The sequence below is a fragment of the Chaetodon trifascialis genome, chromosome 9 (assembly GCF_039877785.1).
Source record: "Chaetodon trifascialis isolate fChaTrf1 chromosome 9, fChaTrf1.hap1, whole genome shotgun sequence".
Taxonomy (NCBI): Eukaryota; Metazoa; Chordata; class Actinopteri; order Chaetodontiformes; family Chaetodontidae; genus Chaetodon; species Chaetodon trifascialis.
In genome coordinates this window covers 21,762,966-21,783,046 of record NC_092064.1, presented here as the reverse complement: position 1 = coordinate 21,783,046, position 20,081 = coordinate 21,762,966, and the positions used below count along the sequence as shown (strand labels likewise).

The 20,081-nt window shown below is 41.2% G+C and overlaps 1 protein-coding gene across 2 annotated transcripts in view; it reads left to right on the top strand.

Annotated features, from left to right (window-relative positions):
* Window positions 1-20,081, top strand: part of cadm1b (cell adhesion molecule 1b) — a 139,905-nt gene that overhangs the window by 100,440 nt on the left and 19,384 nt on the right. For both annotated transcript variants that reach the window (XM_070969942.1, XM_070969943.1), the window contains exons 3-8: window positions 27-173; window positions 5,365-5,517; window positions 7,475-7,612; window positions 12,596-12,754; window positions 15,219-15,315; window positions 15,601-15,773. In XM_070969942.1, the coding sequence (XP_070826043.1) occupies window positions 27-173; window positions 5,365-5,517; window positions 7,475-7,612; window positions 12,596-12,754; window positions 15,219-15,315; window positions 15,601-15,773 (867 nt within the window). The remainder of the gene's footprint in view (window positions 1-26; window positions 174-5,364; window positions 5,518-7,474; window positions 7,613-12,595; window positions 12,755-15,218; window positions 15,316-15,600; window positions 15,774-20,081) is intronic.

The window sequence follows — 20,081 nt, the reverse complement described above, 5'->3', positions numbered from 1 at the left end:
CTGTGTTTTCTGTCTGTGTTGTGAAGTTGAAGGTCAGAACCTGGCGACTGACAATGTGTCTGTGATCGAGGGCGAAATGGCCACCATCAGCTGCAGAGTGAAGAACAATGACGACTCCGTCATCCAGTTGCTCAACCCCAACAGACAGACCATCTACTTCAAAGACGTTAGGCGTAAGTATCACTGCCACTTTGTCAACCGTGTGTCCTGCAGTCATGTGAAGTTTGAAATATCCAAACATGATGCACAAGAGGAAAATTCAGCTTCAGATTAAAGTTCTGTTTTGTGGTTGTGGACGTTGCTCCAGATCCATCATAACTGCATTCATTCATTCATGTGAAATGTCATTAAACTTACTGTAGTTGTGCTTTAGGGCTTTCACATTTTCCAAAAATTAAGTTTAAACAAAGCTAACTACTAATAAGACTTTTGTACATGCATAATCTTAACAATGCAACAAATATAATTAGGATTTTCTTTTAGTGTAAGTTTGAAATCTTAAAGCTTCATTTACTCAAATCAGGATCAAAATCATTTAAATTGTCTAAACCGGATCCAAACCTTAACCAAAGCTTTCTGTCTAAACTTACGTGTCATGTGGGAAATATGTGACCGGAATTTATTTGCTGTTTAAAATCCAATTTGTGGTTTGCAGAGCATATTCTTCACATCCTCGTATCCACCGCACCTCTTCCCTCAGAGTGTTTGCTAATTTCACTACATCTGTGAGATAGTGTTGCACGAGATGAGTTGCTGCATTTTTTATTTTTTTCCCCCAGAGGTGTGCGTTTTTGCTTCAGTTTCACATTTCAGGGCATCCCGTACGAAAGGAATCTCTCGTGTTTTGACATTCCAGTGAAGGTAACAGATATCACAACAAAATCACCTCCAGCTTTACGTTAGATTCTCCATGAGAACGTGATTCCATCTGTCCTTGACTTTTTGGCTCTTTTACAAAAGTCATTAAGTGCAGAATGCAGCAAGATTAATATGAGATAATACACAGTGCTACCATAATGGGAATACTTCTGTGTCCTTGTCACTGTTCGATTTTACGATAATCTCTTAGATTAGGGTATTGAACATTATGATTATGCATGAGCATATGGGCTACTTCTACTCTGAGCTGAGTTTTTGTCTCTGCTTTTTTACTTGTTTGTATCTGGGATCTGAGCCAAGATTCAAGGTGAACGAGAAACACCCTTCATTTCAGTCTATATTGCATCCCAGCTGTTATTTCACAAGTCGAGGTAGCGAGACGCGCGTTCCATTTCCTCGCTCGCTAAGAGCATCAAGGGAGTTTGAGTACACATCTTCGTCATGTTTGTAAAAAATACCCAAAGCTGCCTGAGAAGAATGGATTCATATCAGACATAGGTCATGTTGTGCTCTACAACATGAAAATATTTATTCTGACACCCATGGAGTAGATAGAGACTGGCATCATGTCAGTTTATAACAGCAACAATAAGTAATTAGCTCTTAAATGTTAAATGAACTGTGTTTGCATAAAGCTTTTTCTAGTGCTTTTACAACAAGTCTGCATTCAACCATTAACATGCACATTTGTACGGCGACTTAGCTACCTGTTCATTATGAGCATCATCCATTCACACACACTCAAACACCAATGGCTCAGCATCAGGGGCAATTCGGGGTTCAGTATCTTATCCCAAGGGTACTTCGATATGTAGGCTGCCGAGGCCAGGGATTGAACCGCTGAGCCACCTACCTTCTGATGGGTGGATGACCGCTGTACCTCCTGAGCCACAGCCGCCTCAAACCCCAGTTTTGGGAACTCTACAACTCCAGCTTTTTCTCTTTATTCTTTATTAATCTGCTCCACGTGGGCCTCTAAACACCTCATTTTCTCTGCTTTAGTCAGTGTTGCTCCATTGTCAGCAGCAAAACACAAAAGGCTTTTGTTTATCTGCAATTAGATCGGAATATATGTCACATTTCTGACAGGTGGCTAAAGTGTTAGCGGGCTGTATTTTTGTGCTCCTCGTTATGGGGTCTAGTGAACCCCATGGTAGCGCTATTCTAGGCTCTGCTCCTAAAGGACTCCTGGTTCTGCGGGGACCCCCCCCCCACTCAGTGGCATTGTTACCTGTCAACAGGGCCGCTCGACACAGTGGCAGATCTTTGTATACGAGAAAGTAAACAGCAGTGACATAGAGACACACAAGGAGGTACAAGAACAGCGGCTACAGGCGAAGCAGCAGCCACAGAAACACACACACACAGATACGCACACAAATAACAAAATAATAACAGCTTTTACAGTACAAGTGAAGGCCGAATAAACAAATCTCTATTGCAACAAATAAAGATGAATTATGTCATAGGTATAGAGGATGAGCGGGCCTTGTTGCAATGAGCCGTTTATTCTGCCAGATATATGTGAAATGACATGCAATTTGGCAGAGTTGTCATCTGAAATGGGAAAGATGAGCTTTTATCAGCACAGGTGGACCTCTATGGATGGTGATGCAACATCGCACCATTATTTATTCACTGCATCTTTCCTCAGGAGTTGTCCGATTTCGTGTTACAAAGGTTTAATGTTTAAAGTGATCCTCTGTCGAAAGACTTTCCTTTTAGTATCAAATATGTACTCCCTGTAGGTTTAAAAGCTGCTGGAAACCTGGCTTCAAATCTGAAGTATTTCTCTGTAACACGCACATCTATAACATCAAAGTTAAACTTTGGGAATGAGACGTCTTTAGATGTTATTTACTTAAAGTTTAACAGTCAACTCGTCTGCTTCAGTATGGCTGTGTATGTGCTATGGGCAATACAAGCAAACAACCCCACAACTGTCATCACATGACATGCATGTACCAATCATGTATTTGGTTGCGTTTGAAGTTGGAAATTAGCCTGACCTTCTTTATACCAGTAAGAACAGGAAGTACAGCAACTCGAATTCAGAAATATTTCATGTGAAAGAACTGTTCTAAATTTCTAGCATTTCTTCATGAATGAAGTAAAAAGAGTGCAGCTGTGCAGCTTGAATTCATGTCAATGTTGTCACGTACAATGTATTCAAATAGTGGCAAGTTTAAACAGTTACTCATCTGCCTAAATATATGCACACTAGATGAACACATTTTTGTGCTGTGAGCAGAACGCTGACCACCTTTTAGATTCATTTGTTAGTCACCACTTGCTCCTGTATAGTACACACCCAGAGGACACATATTCATTATTGTTTAGCTCTGTTTTTGGCCTCCACCAACTCTTGAGGGAAATAGTTGACTCTTAAGCTCTCGTTTCGTATGAACTCTGGATTCTGGACTAGGGATCAGGTCTGGACTTTATCCTTTTTGGTTCAGGAGAATGGTGGCGCTTGGGTAGAACATACAAAAGGAGGAAGACTCATCCATGATGATGACTGTTTCTGCATTGATGTCAGTACTACATGTATTTGGATGTATCCGCAATTTCAACAAAGGAAAGCAACATACAGGCAAGCGGAAAAGAGTACGAAGCAGCCACTCAATCAACGCATCCTCGTTGTGAACAATGACCAGACAGTGACCTGCTCTGTTCACTAATGGGCTCAATCGGACATCACACAGACTCTGTACTCAGGGATTGGCAGGGTAGCCTAATGTCCAGTTCAACTGATTCAAACATTTGTATTCACATGCACAGCTTGTCTGGAAAAGTTCAGGGTAGCGGTGCATGTGTGAAAACGACTTTAAGCTGCTACGTCTCAGCTGTGTTTATTGTCGCTAACTCCGTGACACAATGAGAGTGGTCAGCTAAAGCAGTTAAATTATCACCCAACAAAACAAAACAATGACCATAAAAGTCATGTGATTATATCTATTGAATAGTTAATATCAAAATATTGATTATAGATGCTTAAAAAAATGTTTCATTAAAATATGGTGATATACATTTCTTCCACGGGAGCATCAAGGAGGCATTATTACAACACAAGCTAAAACAATTAGTTGATTAATTGACTACTTGACTTGGAGAAAATTGATCAAGGACAGTTTTACCAATCCATTAATCACCTTGCTGGGTTTTTTTTAAGCAAAAACTGCCAAAGATTTACTGGCTTCAACTTCTCAGATGCAAATATTTTGTGGTTTTGTTGGTTTTCTATAAGACTAAACTGAAAATCTGGCGGTTTTGGACAGGGAAGCTTGAATATGTCAATGGGGCCCTGAGAAACTGTGAGAGGGTATTTTATTCGATGAGCTGGGAAAATAATCAGCAGATTAATCTGTAATTAAAATATCTTTGGTTGTCTCCCTAATACATGGACATATTTTGGTGAATATATGCCTAAACACTGACTAATAAATACTAGATACCGTGCATCCTCCATGCTCTTATGCAAGCCGTCAGCAGGTTATGAAACTGGATCGCATAAACTATATTCAGCGTCTCAGAAGTGAAGGGTTTCCCTCCCTAGCAGGTGCTTTGGCTCTCAAAGTGCATCAGTGTCATTGTTTCCCTTTGAGCAGAGACTTGCAAAGAGCTCTCAAATTATATCGGGGGATGAGGTTTCATGTTGACACTGCCCCGAGACCTTGGGTAATGATCATGATGCTAAGTGTAGAGCCTGAAGGGAATAACAAACTCCCCGCGCTTTAAACAGGGGCTGAATAGAGTTCGTTAGCTTGACAGATGCAGAGAGGACTTGATAAAGAAGGCAGGTCAAAACATCAAAAGGGCTCCCGATCAAATCAACCAAAGCTGTTTATGTAAAAGAGTGCTCAGGGATGAGGGCTGACCCAAATGAAAAGCAGAGTAAAAACTCTCAGGGAGATTGCTAACCTAGTTTGATGACATTAAAAGAAAATTAAGTCAATCTATACCTGCATTAGTATACAGATTCATGACTACTTTTGATTTTTGAGTTTCAGACATCCCAAGCTCTCTACGTCTGCGCTGTGATTTGATTCATTATGTATGTTTGAATGCCTCTCATTTTTCTGGAATATGTGAGTTTGATGCATCCATCCATGACCAGCAGCAGCCCATTTTAAGAGTTCCTAGCTTGTTAGGAGTCCTCATGAGCACTCTTCACACTTTCCTGTCTTTGCGAGTGCTCTGTGGACTGTAAAGCTACTTTATAAATCAACTTGTATGAATCATTTTGAAACTCACTTTTCTTTTACTCAATTAAGGAGAAAGCCCGCAAAAGGGCAGCACTCTCTCCCCTCTGCTCCCCTCCTGTCTCTGTCTCATTTTCTCCTCGTGTCTCCTTTGTCTTCCTCCATCCCCTCTCTCATTCTCACCCCTCTCTGCTTCCCATTTTCCCCTCTCCCCTCCATGTCTCACGTTTGTGTCCCTGTACTCTGTATCCTCACTGTCTCTGTCTCACATGTATCCCCACAGCTCTGAAGGACAGCCGGTTCCAGCTGGTGAATTTCTCTGACAACGAACTGCGGGTGTCTCTGTCCAATGTGTCACTCTCCGATGAGGGACGCTATGTGTGCCAGCTCTACACAGATCCTCCTCAGGAAGCCTACGCAGACATCACTGTCCTGGGTAGGTGTGAGGGTGCATGTGTGAACCTCACACACGTCACACCCCTCCTCACACATGCACACACACACACTTTCATTGTATTTCGCTCTGTTATAGATAGCGAATACGGAATAATAGTAATCTTTGATCCTTTTATCTTTACTGAAACAAAATGTCAGCCAATTAGGGTCTCGCAGAGCTCAACAGCATAACGAAAAGGAGCAGATGCTGAAACTGATGGCTCAGACCACGTTGGTTTTGGCAGCTGTGTTGACTCTGTGAATCCCGGTGAATGTTGACTTGGCTGCTCCGAACGATTCCCTATTGAGAGTCAGCTGTGCCACACTTTGATGCTTTGGAGTGAAATTACTCTAGTTAAGCTTTATTATACATGCAGACATCCTGGGGGATTGAAAGGAATTAAAAGCACTTTAAAGTAATTACTCTAGTTGTACAATTGAAACCTAGCTGCAGTATTTCTGAACCAAGGGTTGCATTGAAGAGTCCTTGAAATAAACACCCCGCTGACTTTTTGCTTTCAAGTAACTGGAGTTCAGCAAGTTTTGGGCGATGACTAATGCAAGGGGCAGGGGACCCATCCTATTTTGTGTATGCCCATGTAACCATAGGGTGTAATCACTATACTTATATAAGTTTGGAAAAGAATTTCAGGGTATAACAGCACAAAACATGTTTCAGTAATGCATAACTAAGGCATGACTCGTGATGATTTGATGCATGGATTAGTGGATGTATCATGATTTCCTTTTGCTTATCTGTAAGAAATGATTAAGTGGCTTTGAGTTTAAGTGATTAGCAGTCTGTTGGTCTGCCACTTGAACCTGATTCACCAGATGGTTTGTTACACAGAACCATCTGAGAGGTCATCCACAGAAACTGTTTGGAAAAGGGCAGGCATTTTCAAAAAGTGCTTGGCAGATGATTGGATGAACCATCTGCCTATCAACATCTATCGCGGGCTAACTTCAACCAATCAGATCAATAAATCGCATGACGTAGCTGTAAAAAGCCTTCGGTGCCGTTATCTGCTCTTCTTTCAACAAAGAAATGCAGTTCTGATATAAATGACGCTACAGCGGCATCTCATGAGTAACTGAAGTTGAACCAAAGCTGAACTCATGTGTGACCGTACCCTAAGTCTTAGAGGGCGGGAGTGAACCTGGTTAAAAGGTAACCACCTATAGGAGGCGCTGTAAGACTTAAAGTGAACACACCCACAAAGAAGCAGGAATCAACCCTATACCTGGAATTCTATTGGTTGGTGAATTTTGGCAGGATTATTGCAGGAAAACTCGGAGCACAGTGGAGAAACCTGAGAGCAGACATTTCACTGGCGGACACAGAAGCAGCCGAGGGCGAGGAGAAGAGCTGAAGCTGTGCAGGCGACAATATATTTGAGTGCAAGCGTACGGTCTGAGCAGGAGCAGAGCAAATCTAAGCGCGAGCAGGGGCTATTTGAGTGGGAGGGCAGGGTTTTGAGGGAAAGCATTGCAAAATCTGAACGCGAAATCAATGAGTCATGCTCTCAAATTGAAAGACCGCGCTCTTGAATACAGACTGGATAAAAGCCATATACTAATTAGCAAATGATATACTTGTATTATTCACTTTTTACTTATTTGCTAAAAGTGAGTATGAACAGGTGCTGTTCTGCTTTCAGAAAGGCTGATCAAACACGAGGTCCTGAAAAAGCTTTACGTAACTGGATCCCACGTGCTTCTGTGCCATATAAATGAATGCATGAAGTAACTGTGGGTTATTAATTGATGATATTTTCTCTGTTATAAGCACACTATGCAGGATTTTACTAAAAAAGTAAACTAAAGAAATGCTTCTCAAACTCAGAAGAAGTGTATGGCTGTGTATTTATCTCTAGCCTTATTATTAAGTGTGTGTGTGTGTGTGTAAATGTTGCCATGCTGGTGTCTTTCTGATCATCGCCGTTGCTGTGGGTCAGTCCCACCAGGCAGCCCAATCATCGAGAGCCGCGAGGATGTGGTCAGCGAGGGGAACGAGACGGAGCTCACCTGCACAGCCATGGGCAGCAAGCCAGCTGCCTCCATCAGATGGATGAAAGGGGAGGAAGAACTGACAGGTCAGTAGAATAACAGCCTCCCCCAGTTTGCTTCACATGCTCGAGCCCTGTCCACTTCCCTACAAGTTCTATTGTCTAGAGGTGCTTCCTTTGTGTAACAAAATGTAGTTTGGCTCTAAAACATTAATGTGGGCTGTACTCATTAAAGTATGTTACTAACATGGATGGGAAAGACCAGGGAGGATAATCATGGTGGGCACATGCAGCTTGAGGAGAGCAGTGCTTTCTTTCTTCCTCTGTCCTCCTGGGCTGCTTGCTCACAGCAGCATGCAGTAATCACACTACGCGTTCACATCTGCAGGAGCTGCACACCAGCCTCATGCTATGTTTCACATGTATTTTTACCAAACAGCCTGCCTTGTAGTTTTCATGTCAGAGATGCTTGTTTAGGTTTAAAATAGCTTGAATGTTTAATTTAGTTGATGCTGGTGGAATTGTGTATTTTTAAGACGGGCTGGGTCAAATGTTTTCTATTTACTTTCAACCATCTATACAGGGTAAACATGGTTATGAACTCATATCTGCGCATTTGATCTTCTTCTCAGTGCCTTCGGCCAGCTGTAGGCTGCTGCTGAGAGGGGTATATAATCTGGTGTGGTGGAAAAATCCTTATTACCTCTCAGTTATGATTAGGGGTCATCAATTATTCATTACATACTTATTGTACAGCAAGGGGGATATTCATTTTAGTCATATCGTATTTACACAGAGTGGATATCTCTGGGCTTGTTGTCAAATTATATATGTATTAGAATGGAGAGGATTCATTTGGCTTGTTGAGAGATGAAATATTTAGACAAGAGCGAATCTGAAGCTAAATGCCATCTGTGCCGCCAGTGTTCCCTACAGGAGTCGAAGTCAATTTCTGTTCGTGAGTTGTCGAGTGTTGTGTTGGGGAGGGAGAGACAACGGGATGGTCGGATCAGCGAAATGCCACTGACATACTGAGCGAGGCTAATCCATAGTGGCAGTGGATACATAAAGAGAGTCAGAGAGTCGTGTCCTCCTGTACCCCAGGAAACACAAATCACTACTCATTATGGACGTACTAAACAATTCATTAGCTCCTGCACGTATTGAGATTAAAAGGGGCACATCACACTGGGTTTTACAAAATCTCTGTGATCATGTTTGTCTTACGTCTGTGTGCCTTCAAGACAGTCGTAATGGCAAGGAGGAAATCTGATGGCTAATTTAAACACATTTTCAAACTGGCCGAATTGGTTTTGCAGCCATTTATCATGCTGGCAGGTCGGGGACTGACGGGGCTCCAGCCTGACAGAGACTCAACACACAAGGTGGCAAAATGCTTGTTAGCATAAACGACAGCTGCAATATTATTTAAATGTAGTGGAGCCCGATGCTCGCCTGCTACGGCTGCTAAAGTACAGGAGGAGATCAGAGAGATGGATTTAGATTGTGTGTTTTGAAATTTGTATGCGATTATGTGGGACTGCATGCAGGAGATTTAATCGGAATTTTGAAAAAGTAAGAAGACCTTGTATTTTTAAAAACTCAATTAGAGATTTTTATTTTTTTATTTGCTGGAAAACAGCCTAAAATATCATGCTTTTTACATAAATTTTTGTGTAAGTCTCAAATTCAGCTTGGAAAGATCATGCATTATGGCAACAATCAATATTCAGTAAAATACAATTTTGGGATTCTCTAAAAGATCAAATTAAGACTGTATTCACTTTTTACTCGTATTTCTACATGTGTGAATATTGTAAGAGCTTGAGCATGATTTAACTCTTGACCTTGGGGGCTCATTTTGTCCTCTTCTTCAGTGAATAGAGCTTCCTGACCTCTCTCCCATTCAGTGAAATGCTTGTGGGATATGGTTGAAAGCTGCAGAAACATCATATTAGCGACTGTAACTTTAGAACATTTTATTGTATTATAAAAGCTGCTTTTGTAACATGTAAATAAGTCAGTGAGGTCTGATTTTTAAAAGTAATCTTGGCTCCACTTTTCTAATACAGAACATTTCATAAACATTTCATAAGCTGCAATTCATCTTAATAGTTGATAAATCATTTACTAAGGCTTTAAAAATGAGACAGTAAGAGAAACTTTTAGGTTGCCAGGTTGGGGGAAATTCACCTCCAGCATGATGCACCAATTCTTTAATTCATCATAATTTTCCACAACCTGGCAACCCCAGTGTTGTTCTTATTAATGCTTTGTATCTTGATCTGTAAAGGGTGCCTTATTAACTTTAATAAAGCCATTCATTACAGTCTGTAAACGCTCTATGAAGGCTGCCTGGTTAATTCCAATTTACTTGTCTAATGACACTGTATGTATACTGGTACATACAGGTGTAGCATGTGGAGCGAGTTTAACATCTGCATAATCATAATTGTTGCCTGCTTTACGAATGATTATACCAGTGCTACACCACCGCTGTCGAAGCCACGTTCAAAGAGCCTGATGAGTGGCTGCTTTTCAGCGTGTTGGCAGGCATAAGACTCGGGTTAGAAACTGACTGAAAGAAAATGTCACCCTGAGAAGAGGCTATGCTTGATTGCGCTGGGATTGATCAGTGGTTGATGCTCACAAGAGCGTTTGATTTGACATCTCTGCTGCAACACTCAAATCGCCTCTGCATTCAAATTGGAGTCCTTCCACGACCTGATCCACAGTTGTTTTCCTCATCTGGGTTTGGATGACACTGATAATTGACAAGCGTTGGTTAGTCTGTACAATGATAATGGCTCTGTCTGTATGAGACTGATCTTCAAAACATGACTCAGAACTTTCAGAAGTTTGCCAACTGTTTTTCATATTCAAATTACTTTGTAAGAAGAATCATGACCAAAAATAATTGATACTAGAAGTCAAATTAAGGACTTTTTTTTTCATGAAAGACGACTGCAAGCAATGCTGTTTTCTTGACCTTGAAATGTGTTTTGCTTGTCCATGAGGTATTTTGCATAATGCAGAGGTCGAATGAGAGGCACAACATCATGGGACTTTCATGAAGACAAGGTAGTTCATGAAGCGATGGAGCTATTCTGGTGAAAACTGCCTCTTTGACATTGCACAGAGGCGGCTCTGTTTTTTTGAACATCAGCAGCAGCAGACTTGGAGGGGAGTGCAGTCATGTCACCAGAAACTTAACAAAATCTAATCCATGTCATGAATTTTTAATTCTGCTTTCATTGTGCAAATTTAAGCGACTGTACATTATGCAGGGACAACATTTCAGCGACTCCACAAAGCTTTGAAAGTCACATACTGTACATACCCCCTCTGCCCTCACGCTGCACAGCTCCTCTGCAGTTCTGACTGGAAGATACTGTGAAACTGTGAACAGTAGACTGCTCAAAAATGGCTTGTGTGATGTTGGGTGTGGGCCTTCCCATAATCCTCCTTAACAAGACTAAATATTTAAGCTTTAAACTTTGACTCTGAGGGACCACGAAATATTTATAGGAAGCGACTCATCTTATGTCATGGCCACGTATGGTAACTATCTATATTAGTATTGTGACAATGATTTCAACGTTTCTTCCAATCACGTTTGCTCTCTGCCATCTTTTCCTGAGCCCTTTTAGTAATGCAGCACTGTGATTAGTATGAGACAATTATTGTGACTAGCTGAGAGGATAATGACTCATCATCACACCCCTCCAATTCATACTCCACTTCACCCAACTCTTTGGAAACGCCCTCGCTGACCTTACAAATGTGACCTAGTCGTTGTGATTGCGTGAGGACAATGGAACTCTTAACGTGAAAAACCTGTTGTTATTTGGCGAGGAACACGGCGGGATTGTTCTGTGAGTGTTTCTGCTGATCGTAGCACTTTAACTAAGGATGGCTGGGATTAACTAATTTGCTGTGCGTCACATTAATGCTTGCAGAGCTTTTTAGAGTGAAGTCAAATCACTTCGATGTAGATTGTAGTTAAAGGCTCACAGGGGGAAAGAGATGTATTATACATTTTTCATGCCTATAGTACGTTGATGTTCTACATCCTGTAATGTCTTTGCTCATATTGGCGTTGCACATATTTAAGTGTTAATTAATGAACTGTTTGTTTGCCGGTCAGTACTGTGTCTCATCTGATTCATTCTGCAGCAAAACAGCAAAATTATCACAATTTCTAAATGAAAGTCATTTATTTTCTAGGCTTTCTCATCGCACACTCTCACTCTTTTAATCCTTGCTGTTATTTTCATTATGTTACCATTATTACTTACTCTTTGCTAACGGTGAGTGTGCTTTTCAAACAGCCTGCTCTTTCACCGCAGTTGGCAGAGTGGTCAGATGTAATGCCCTCAAGCACACTGACCACTTACCAATCCCAGTACTTTAAATTTTATGTAGGCAGGTCTTGGGTGGGTGGGTGTGTGTTACACGGGGTTAATATCCATCAAGAGGCCACATATGTGTGTATGGGTGATCATCAACTGTGGAACAACAGTGTTTTGCCCTCCCTGAGTCCAGCCAAGTTCCCCTGTGACAAGGCTGAAATGGAAGTGTGCTGCAGGTCAGAGTGGGGCTGTAATTATTTCTTCACTTCATTAAGTGCGAGTAAACCATCACACTCAGCACTGCAGCTAATGCGATGCCCCTGTGGCATTGTAATGCTCTCTAAATGAATGCCCCTCTGACAGCCTAGGGCCTTGTGGGCAGCAGATTACTGCAGGGTTAGCCCCAACAATGCTCAACCCTCCAGCTGCAGAAGCATTCATTATCAGGCTTATATGACCCAGCCACTCCTCGCTGCTCTCATCAGAATTGAAGGCCCCGGGCCCGTCTGAATCCTCTACAGTCCTGTCCGGGCACCATATCACCGAATCATAAATTAAATGTAAATGGAATTTGAAAGCGCTCCACTTTGACAGGTGATGTGCACTTAATATCTCTGACTCATTACAGTCACTCCAGGTTGGTGCTGCTACAGGATTTGACATATGTTCTTGAGTTATTAACTTTTTTCCCCCGCTCATGTTTGGGATGTTTTTCTAGGTGAGGCAACAGTTGAGGAGACGTATGACAGGATGTTTACTGTCACCAGCCGGGTAAGATTTTCTGTCACCAAAGAGGATGATGGAGTGCCAGTGGACTGCATCATTGACCACCCAGCTGCTAAGGACCTCCTGGCTCAAAGACACTTGGAAGTGCTATGTGAGTGACCTCAAGCCATACTTTTTGAAGCCTAGACTAGACCAAGGCCCCATGACAGTTCCAGAGATCTCTTTTTGCTTGGTCGAGTAGTGGCCTGAACTGCATGTCATGTTGTTGGTGTCATATGCGTATTATAGATTCAAAGGTACCACCCATTAATAATAAAAATCCCAGCTTTTGAAGGTAAAAATAATAATAATAATATTCAGAAACATTACACTACATGCAACATTTCTGCATTGTGCATTGTTGAAAATATTACCCGTATTAAACTAATAAGCCAGCAAGGATCTATGTGATTATGTGTACATTGCAAAATGAAAGAGTTTAATAATGATGGTTACTTTTCAAAATGTAACGCTTTACATACATTACTTTCATCAAAACAACTGCAGAAATACAACTGGTATTATATTTCGCTATATATTATCTTTAATTATGGTTTGTGATAATAACACAATCACTAATCAGCAATGTTAGCTTACCGTGTGATTGCTTTCAACAGGAATTTTGCCGACATGCTTCAACGGGTGCATTTTTCCTACTTGTGTCTCACAGGCGTAACCCTGACCTGAAGCATCTATTTACACTTCAAGCTTTTTTTTCAACAGTACATTCACAGTCACAATGTTGATGCACAACAAAAAGTATTGTTACTGCAAAAAGTAAGATATTATTGTCATGCATTACTTCTGTGATGCATTATCCCAACACTGACAATATAATTCAGTCACCATATATATTATTTAGATTTGGCCCCAAGAAAAGAATAGTTGAATGAATTAAACTTCCATTTAGTTGATGTCCTCACAGTGTTGCATGACAGGCGAATACTGTAATCATTTTTTCCCCTTAAATGCAAATTGCTGTGATCCAATAGTGGTAACCATAGACTAACCTTCCATTTCTCTTTTAAAGTTTAATTACAGCTTGTTGTAGCCATTATTGTGCACTTGACACTGAAACAGGAACCTGTTCCAATTTAAATCTTTACAGATTTTGATGCTAAGCTTCCCAGTTTCTTTCGCCAATGACTGGTGATCTCTTATATTCTTATTCAACTGCTGCTCAGAGGTGTCTTTGTCTCATTCTGCCCTTTCATTTGACAGTCTGGTTGAGCCATTGCACGGCGTTTTGTTCCCCATGTACAAAACATTATTTTGTTGCAAACCCCTCATGCAAAATAACATCTATTTGTAAAGAGGTCTTTTTACAATGTAAAAGCATGAAAGCCCATTCAGAAAAATAGAGTAGTCCTCTCAGCCATCTGACTGAACTGAATCAAGCTTTTGTGGCAGGTGATTCCAAACTTTTGAACAGTCGAGTTTGTTGGGGTTTTTTTTTTTTTATAAATACGGCTTGTGTGACTCATGGGTCAGGCTAACTTTGTAACTCCATTGTAGACATTCAGGGGAAAAAAAACAACATTTATGATATGAGTCATTTCAAATGCTCTTCTCTGAGTTCGACCAAAGGTAAACACAGAGAGTAGCCCCCTGAAATGGCTCTTACAGTTACCTGCAAAGGGATCTACACCCTCATTTCCCAACTAACTACTATAGCAGCAGCAAGTGCAAAGTTAGAATGACCCATAGAGCCAGAGTGACCACATTTACAGAAAATAAGGCAGGTTGAAGTAATTCTCCTTAAAGAGTAACTCCACATTAGATTTTGAAAGCAGAAAAATATCATCTGTGAGTCAAAAGGTATCCAGCAACAGAGCTGGGTCAGGTCAATTGCTGTACTTGTGACTCTACCCAGCTCTGATGTAGATGTGCAAGGTGTACAAGCAGCATTAGACTAGCTGGAGTTACTCTTTAAGATGCTCAGGTGACATGTGTCCCCGGTAAACTCTCAATGTATCCTCTGCCCATCAGATCATAGCTGTATTGTACATTTATCGCTTCCTATCTGTTATCTATGATGCAGGGAGTCTTAGCCTACTGGTGCTTTGACCCAAGAGATACAGTCACCAAAAGGGAGAAAAAACTTTTATTCTGGTGTCAAATGATGTTTAGATGTTCTTGAAATGGTGCATTTATTGAAGAAGTAATACAGGCTGCCTTACACTGTTAGACGTCAAAGAAAGGTTAAGGTACCCTTTTGTAGTCTGTGTAGAATATTAATTTTTTTCCGGTAGACAACAGTTTTGTCTGACCTTTCAAGGAAAAAGAGAAAGCTTGACTGGAACCGCTTGACATTTTGGTAATCTTTGGCTAGCATTGATAAGAAGAAAAAAAAAATCATTTTGCTGTAAGGTACTGTAGACTGACTGAATGTCTACTGAGCACATAGGATAATCATTTCATCCTGCTCTATGTTTCACTTCTGGCAGTTTTGCTCTCATTTACAAGTCTGTTTCTCTCAGCGCTCAATTTTAGAGTCCAATAATCATTAAACTTTTGCTTTGAAAAAGGCAGTTTTGTCATTATTGATGACACTGGGAATACTCTTGTCTTTTCAGATAAACCAGAAGTGAAGATTGTGGTGACATATCCCGAAGGGTTAACAAGAGAGGGTGACAATCTAGATTTGACATGTGTCGCAAAGGGAAAACCACAGTGAGTATTCAAGCAGATGGACGCACTTCAGCACCACAAAACACCATGAAATATATGTACTTTGCATTGCATAACCCTTTTCTAGCAGTCCAAGCACCCCCTTAACCTTTGCATTTCATTGTACCATTTAAATGTTACCAGTTGTTAGCATGCTGAATAAAACACATCATTAGACAGGGCCCGCCGATGGCCCTCCTCAGACAATCTCAGATTTGACCTTCATTTCAGATTTCGAGCATGGATAGACAGCGCCTGAGTGATGTGTGTGGTATTTATGCTCTCCAGTCCCCATCAGATCAACTGGCTGAGGGTAGACGAGGAGGTGCCATCTCACGCCGTGATCACTGGGCCTGACTTCTACATTGAGAACCTCAACAAGTCCTATAACGGCACCTATCGCTGCGTGGCATCCAACGCTGTGGGAGAGGCCTTCGACGACTACACCCTCCATGTATATGGTAGGTATAATGCTTCATTGCACTTGAGGTTTTAATGCCTCCATCACTCTTTTACACCAAGATTCGAGTCTGTCTTGCTGATATAGGAACGTTTATAGACTTAACTGCCTACAGTAGCTTTGGCAGTCAGGAGAACGTATTGGAACTATAAGGATTTACTACAGCATTTGTGCAACAAACAGAATCACATTTCAAACGTATATGGATGTAAGCCATTATTGAGAGGAACAGGGAGCTCAAAATCGCAGAAGGTGGCTGCAGTTGACAAATACAGAGCTCAGAATTTGGATTTGGTATTTGGGCTGCCGCTGTACTATTAACGCATGATGAGTTGAACCACCCAGAGTGTTGACTGTTGACTTTGGACTGGCATGTTAGAACCCAGGAAGTGAGATTTAATACGGTAAATTTAAATACTTGAAGCAACATTTGCGCAGGGCAATAGAAAATGAATCAGATGGCTCTATTGCCATATACTGCACTGTACGATCATACAGCAGAAGAAGCCCAGAGGCACATGTACAATCACATTACACTTATTTCTTTTCAATATCTGCCGCACAAATTCACATCTTTTCAGTTCAGCTTGTACAATTAAAGAATGTGTTTCCTGTTTTGGTATGATCTCCTGGCCTGGTTCGGCAACCTTTTCCAAGGCCATTCTGTAGAACAGTTTACCCTTGATTGTCAGGCCTTCCCCATCCAAAGCCACTTTACAAAGAAAACCACTGAGCATTGCACTCCTATATCACTATCAGACATCTGTAGACAATTGAAAACAAAAAAAGATTGAAATAGATGCAAAAGAATCTTGACTGCTGACAGCTCAGTATCGGCTAATGTAGCCTTGAGCTGCTAGCCTCATGCAGAGATTACACTTAACCAGCTGATTTGCAACCAAAACAAACACTGATGTGCTGTACTTGTAGTGATGTGCATCATGGCGGTCTGTGTGCCAGATTGTCCTACCAGTTTACAAACTACAGCATTGTTCTCTTACAGTATTTACAATCTGCTTAGTATTCATTTATTGCCCAAATTGGAACCATGACATAATTTTTCAGGGTCAAGTACAGGGCAATTTTGCTGGATGGATGTGATACAGTATGGCTGGAAAAAAGCTAATTTGCTTTCTTGGCAAGAGATGTTTTTTTGTTTTTGTTTTGTTTTTTTGGGGGGGGGGGGGGGGGGTGCTTTTCAGCCTTTATGATAGAGAGAGACAGCTGAAAGTATGACAGGAAAGGGGGCAGAGAGGGAGAGGACGACACGCAGCAAATAGGCCACAGGTGGGAGTCAAACCTGCAGCCACTGAGATTGTCTTGTAGGTCCCATAGCAGAAATTCAGCTTCATATATCTACTGTAAAGATGGGCTTTGGTCCTTGACTTAAATCGAAGTGGGTGGAATTTCAATGTGTTCTGCAGCCAACCAGTAAAGGGGAATAGAGGGACCTCCTCTCCCTGGACCTGACTTTAAATGCAGCGGGCAGTTTGTTCCCCTTGGTTCGAGCTTCTTGTAATTTTATTTTCAACACATTGTAGGAGAACAGACCTCCAACTGACCTTTCCCCCTGCATTCCTTCAGGAGAGCTGGCGAGAAAGGACATTACAACTACAAAGGGTTACCTATCAGTTAAACTGTTTTCATGGAGATGCTTATCTTTTCTTCCTGCTCCACACCAGTTGAAGGCGTTAAAACCCTCTGGATGGACAATTAACAGATCTCAAGAGGCCCCCAGAACCGGATAACACTGACAAGTTGTAAATCAGACATTCCTGTAGCAAACCGTTTTGTGTGTGTCTGTGTACTTTCTTTTCTACCACATCAGAATAATGCAAACAATATGTTTGATTCAACTTTGGATGTTCCTACAGCACTAAACTCACGATTTGTCTGGTATCAATGTTTTTCCTGTGTTTGTGGCTTGTAAAATCACACAACCATGATCTTAAATTTTGTAAGCGTTTTTGTCCAGGTCTAACCTGGAACCATACTGCCAGAATAGAGACTAGTAGCGGTTAGGTTTCAGATACGCAACATGAGACAATTATAATTAGTTATCATAAAAGTTAGCATTAGTATTGAAGAATGTCGCCATTAATCAACGAAAAGTGTCTGATGCATGTATATTGGTGCCAACATACATGCTGTGAACAACGTTGAAATGTGATTGACAAGTGATCATTTAAACTCTGTGATCGACCATAGTGAGAAGCAGATGAGTCCATCGCACGCAATCGTTAGTTAATGTTTTCTCTCTTTAGGATGAAATAACAGCATTCACCTGTAAATCATTCTAATGTGAGCAAAGGCCTGTTTGTCACAGACACGCCCCGAAGTGCCAGAGGGTATACCCCCCCCCCCATAACTTTTGCAAAGTTAAAGCCAAACTCTTCTTTACTTTAACCATTAAGGCAATCATGGAAGAATATTTTTGTAGATATTTTCAACAGGCCATCGAAAGTATTCTCACCTTTATTATTAACCGAGAAGTTTTGCCATACGGTCGTCAACCTCTTTGAACCGCAGTCCTGCAGCCAGCCTCAACCCATCGGTCTGGGTCAAATAGCCATCGAAAGAGCCACTCCTTGTCTGTTACCAACACCAAAGGTCCATCTCCTGTAGCGTCTCTGTCCAATATTGGCTCTCAACACCGCGGTTCGACTGGCTCTCCCCGTTGGACCGCAGAGCAGATCGGAGCCACAAGCGACAGCCTGGGGTCCCCCCCTTTGTGTCAGTTCAGGACAGACTATCATCAGAGCACCTCTGGCACAGAAGTAGGCATTTTCCATGCTGCATTGAATAAGAGTTGTTGTCGCAGGCTACAACAATCTCAATTCTTATTAGACTTGCTTAGTCATTAATTCAAAGAAATTAACACTACATTCGCGTCCTTGTTTTTCTTCAAAACTACTTCTCACTATCGCCAAAATCATGCGTCATTCATCCTGATAGCTTCTTCATCCAGTTGTTTGTTTTACATCATATAATCCATATTATTCATCGTATCATTCATTATTCATATCCATTCTCATTATTGTGTCAAATAAATAACACTTTTCATTTAAGTCGTTGTCAGACAGTGTCCTTTTGAGCTGGAAATAGACGGTCACTGTATTGAGAGCTTACACTTCAGATGATGAGACTGATCTATCATTAATTCATTAATTATTATTAAATCAGCATTGAAAGAAAAGAATAAATAAAATCCTTCTGAGCTGAGGACGGTTGGTGCCTCTTTCTATATTAACGAGTGCAAACATTAAACCCAAAGGTTTAATGACCTAATTCCCCTACAACATCACAATCCACAATACAACACTTAATAGTACATAAAATGAAGCCAAAAGCCTCAAATATAGAACATATGCAAAAAATAAAAAATACAAATATGTAACAGAAAGGAGGCCATTGCGGATGAATCCACTTGGCTGCAATTACACATGCAGGTAATCTGAAAAAGTTCTTTTTGCAAACAACTCCACTGTTTAAAGGTGCACCGGGCATCTTTGCACCTGAGTCCCCAAGGCGGAACAGCAGGAGGTAACTGTTTGAAGTTCTGAAAAGGAGGAGGACTTCATCATGTAGAAATCATGTAACGTGACGTCAGTGAAGTACACACTCCTCGGACCTTAATTTCCTATTTTCGGTGGCTGGCAGGGGTGATGAGGACGAGGGGGAAATAAATTTGCAGCAGGTGCAGCTATTGTTGGTGAGTTTAGCTTTCTCTCCTTGGAGCGCTTGCTCCCTGCTGCTTAGAAGAGGATTTTGTGTTTCGCTCCCAAGTTTCAATTTGTTTCTGCCTGTGTGCCAAGAACATCGCCTGCCAGTGACCACACCTGACAGCACAAATGAGGGTGGATCTTCTGTATTGATTCTCAAGTAATATGTTTAAGACATTCAGAAATATTATTATTGTAGTGCCATTTCTATGTTAAAATTGATGCATTTTTACCAAGAAATCTTAATCCAGTGCAGGTTGAGTCATTGTTGGTCTCAAGGTTTTGTGTTAAATAAATGTCAGTGTGAGGAAAAGTAACATTTCATGATGTCAGGTTAAATGAGGACTTGTCTGTCCATCAAACTAACTGACTGAAATATTTATATACTGGCAAATCCACAATGCATGAACTGAGGCTGTTTAAGTCCCACTCCACTCAAGAATGTGTTTTGCTTATTGTTCCGTCACTCAGATGTTTGACCTTCACTGTGCAGAATGATGTATGTGTAGAGTTTGACACTGGGAGGCTTTTTTTGACGTCCACCTGCTGAAAAGGGAAAGATCCTTGGTGCTCACCTTCAATCTCAG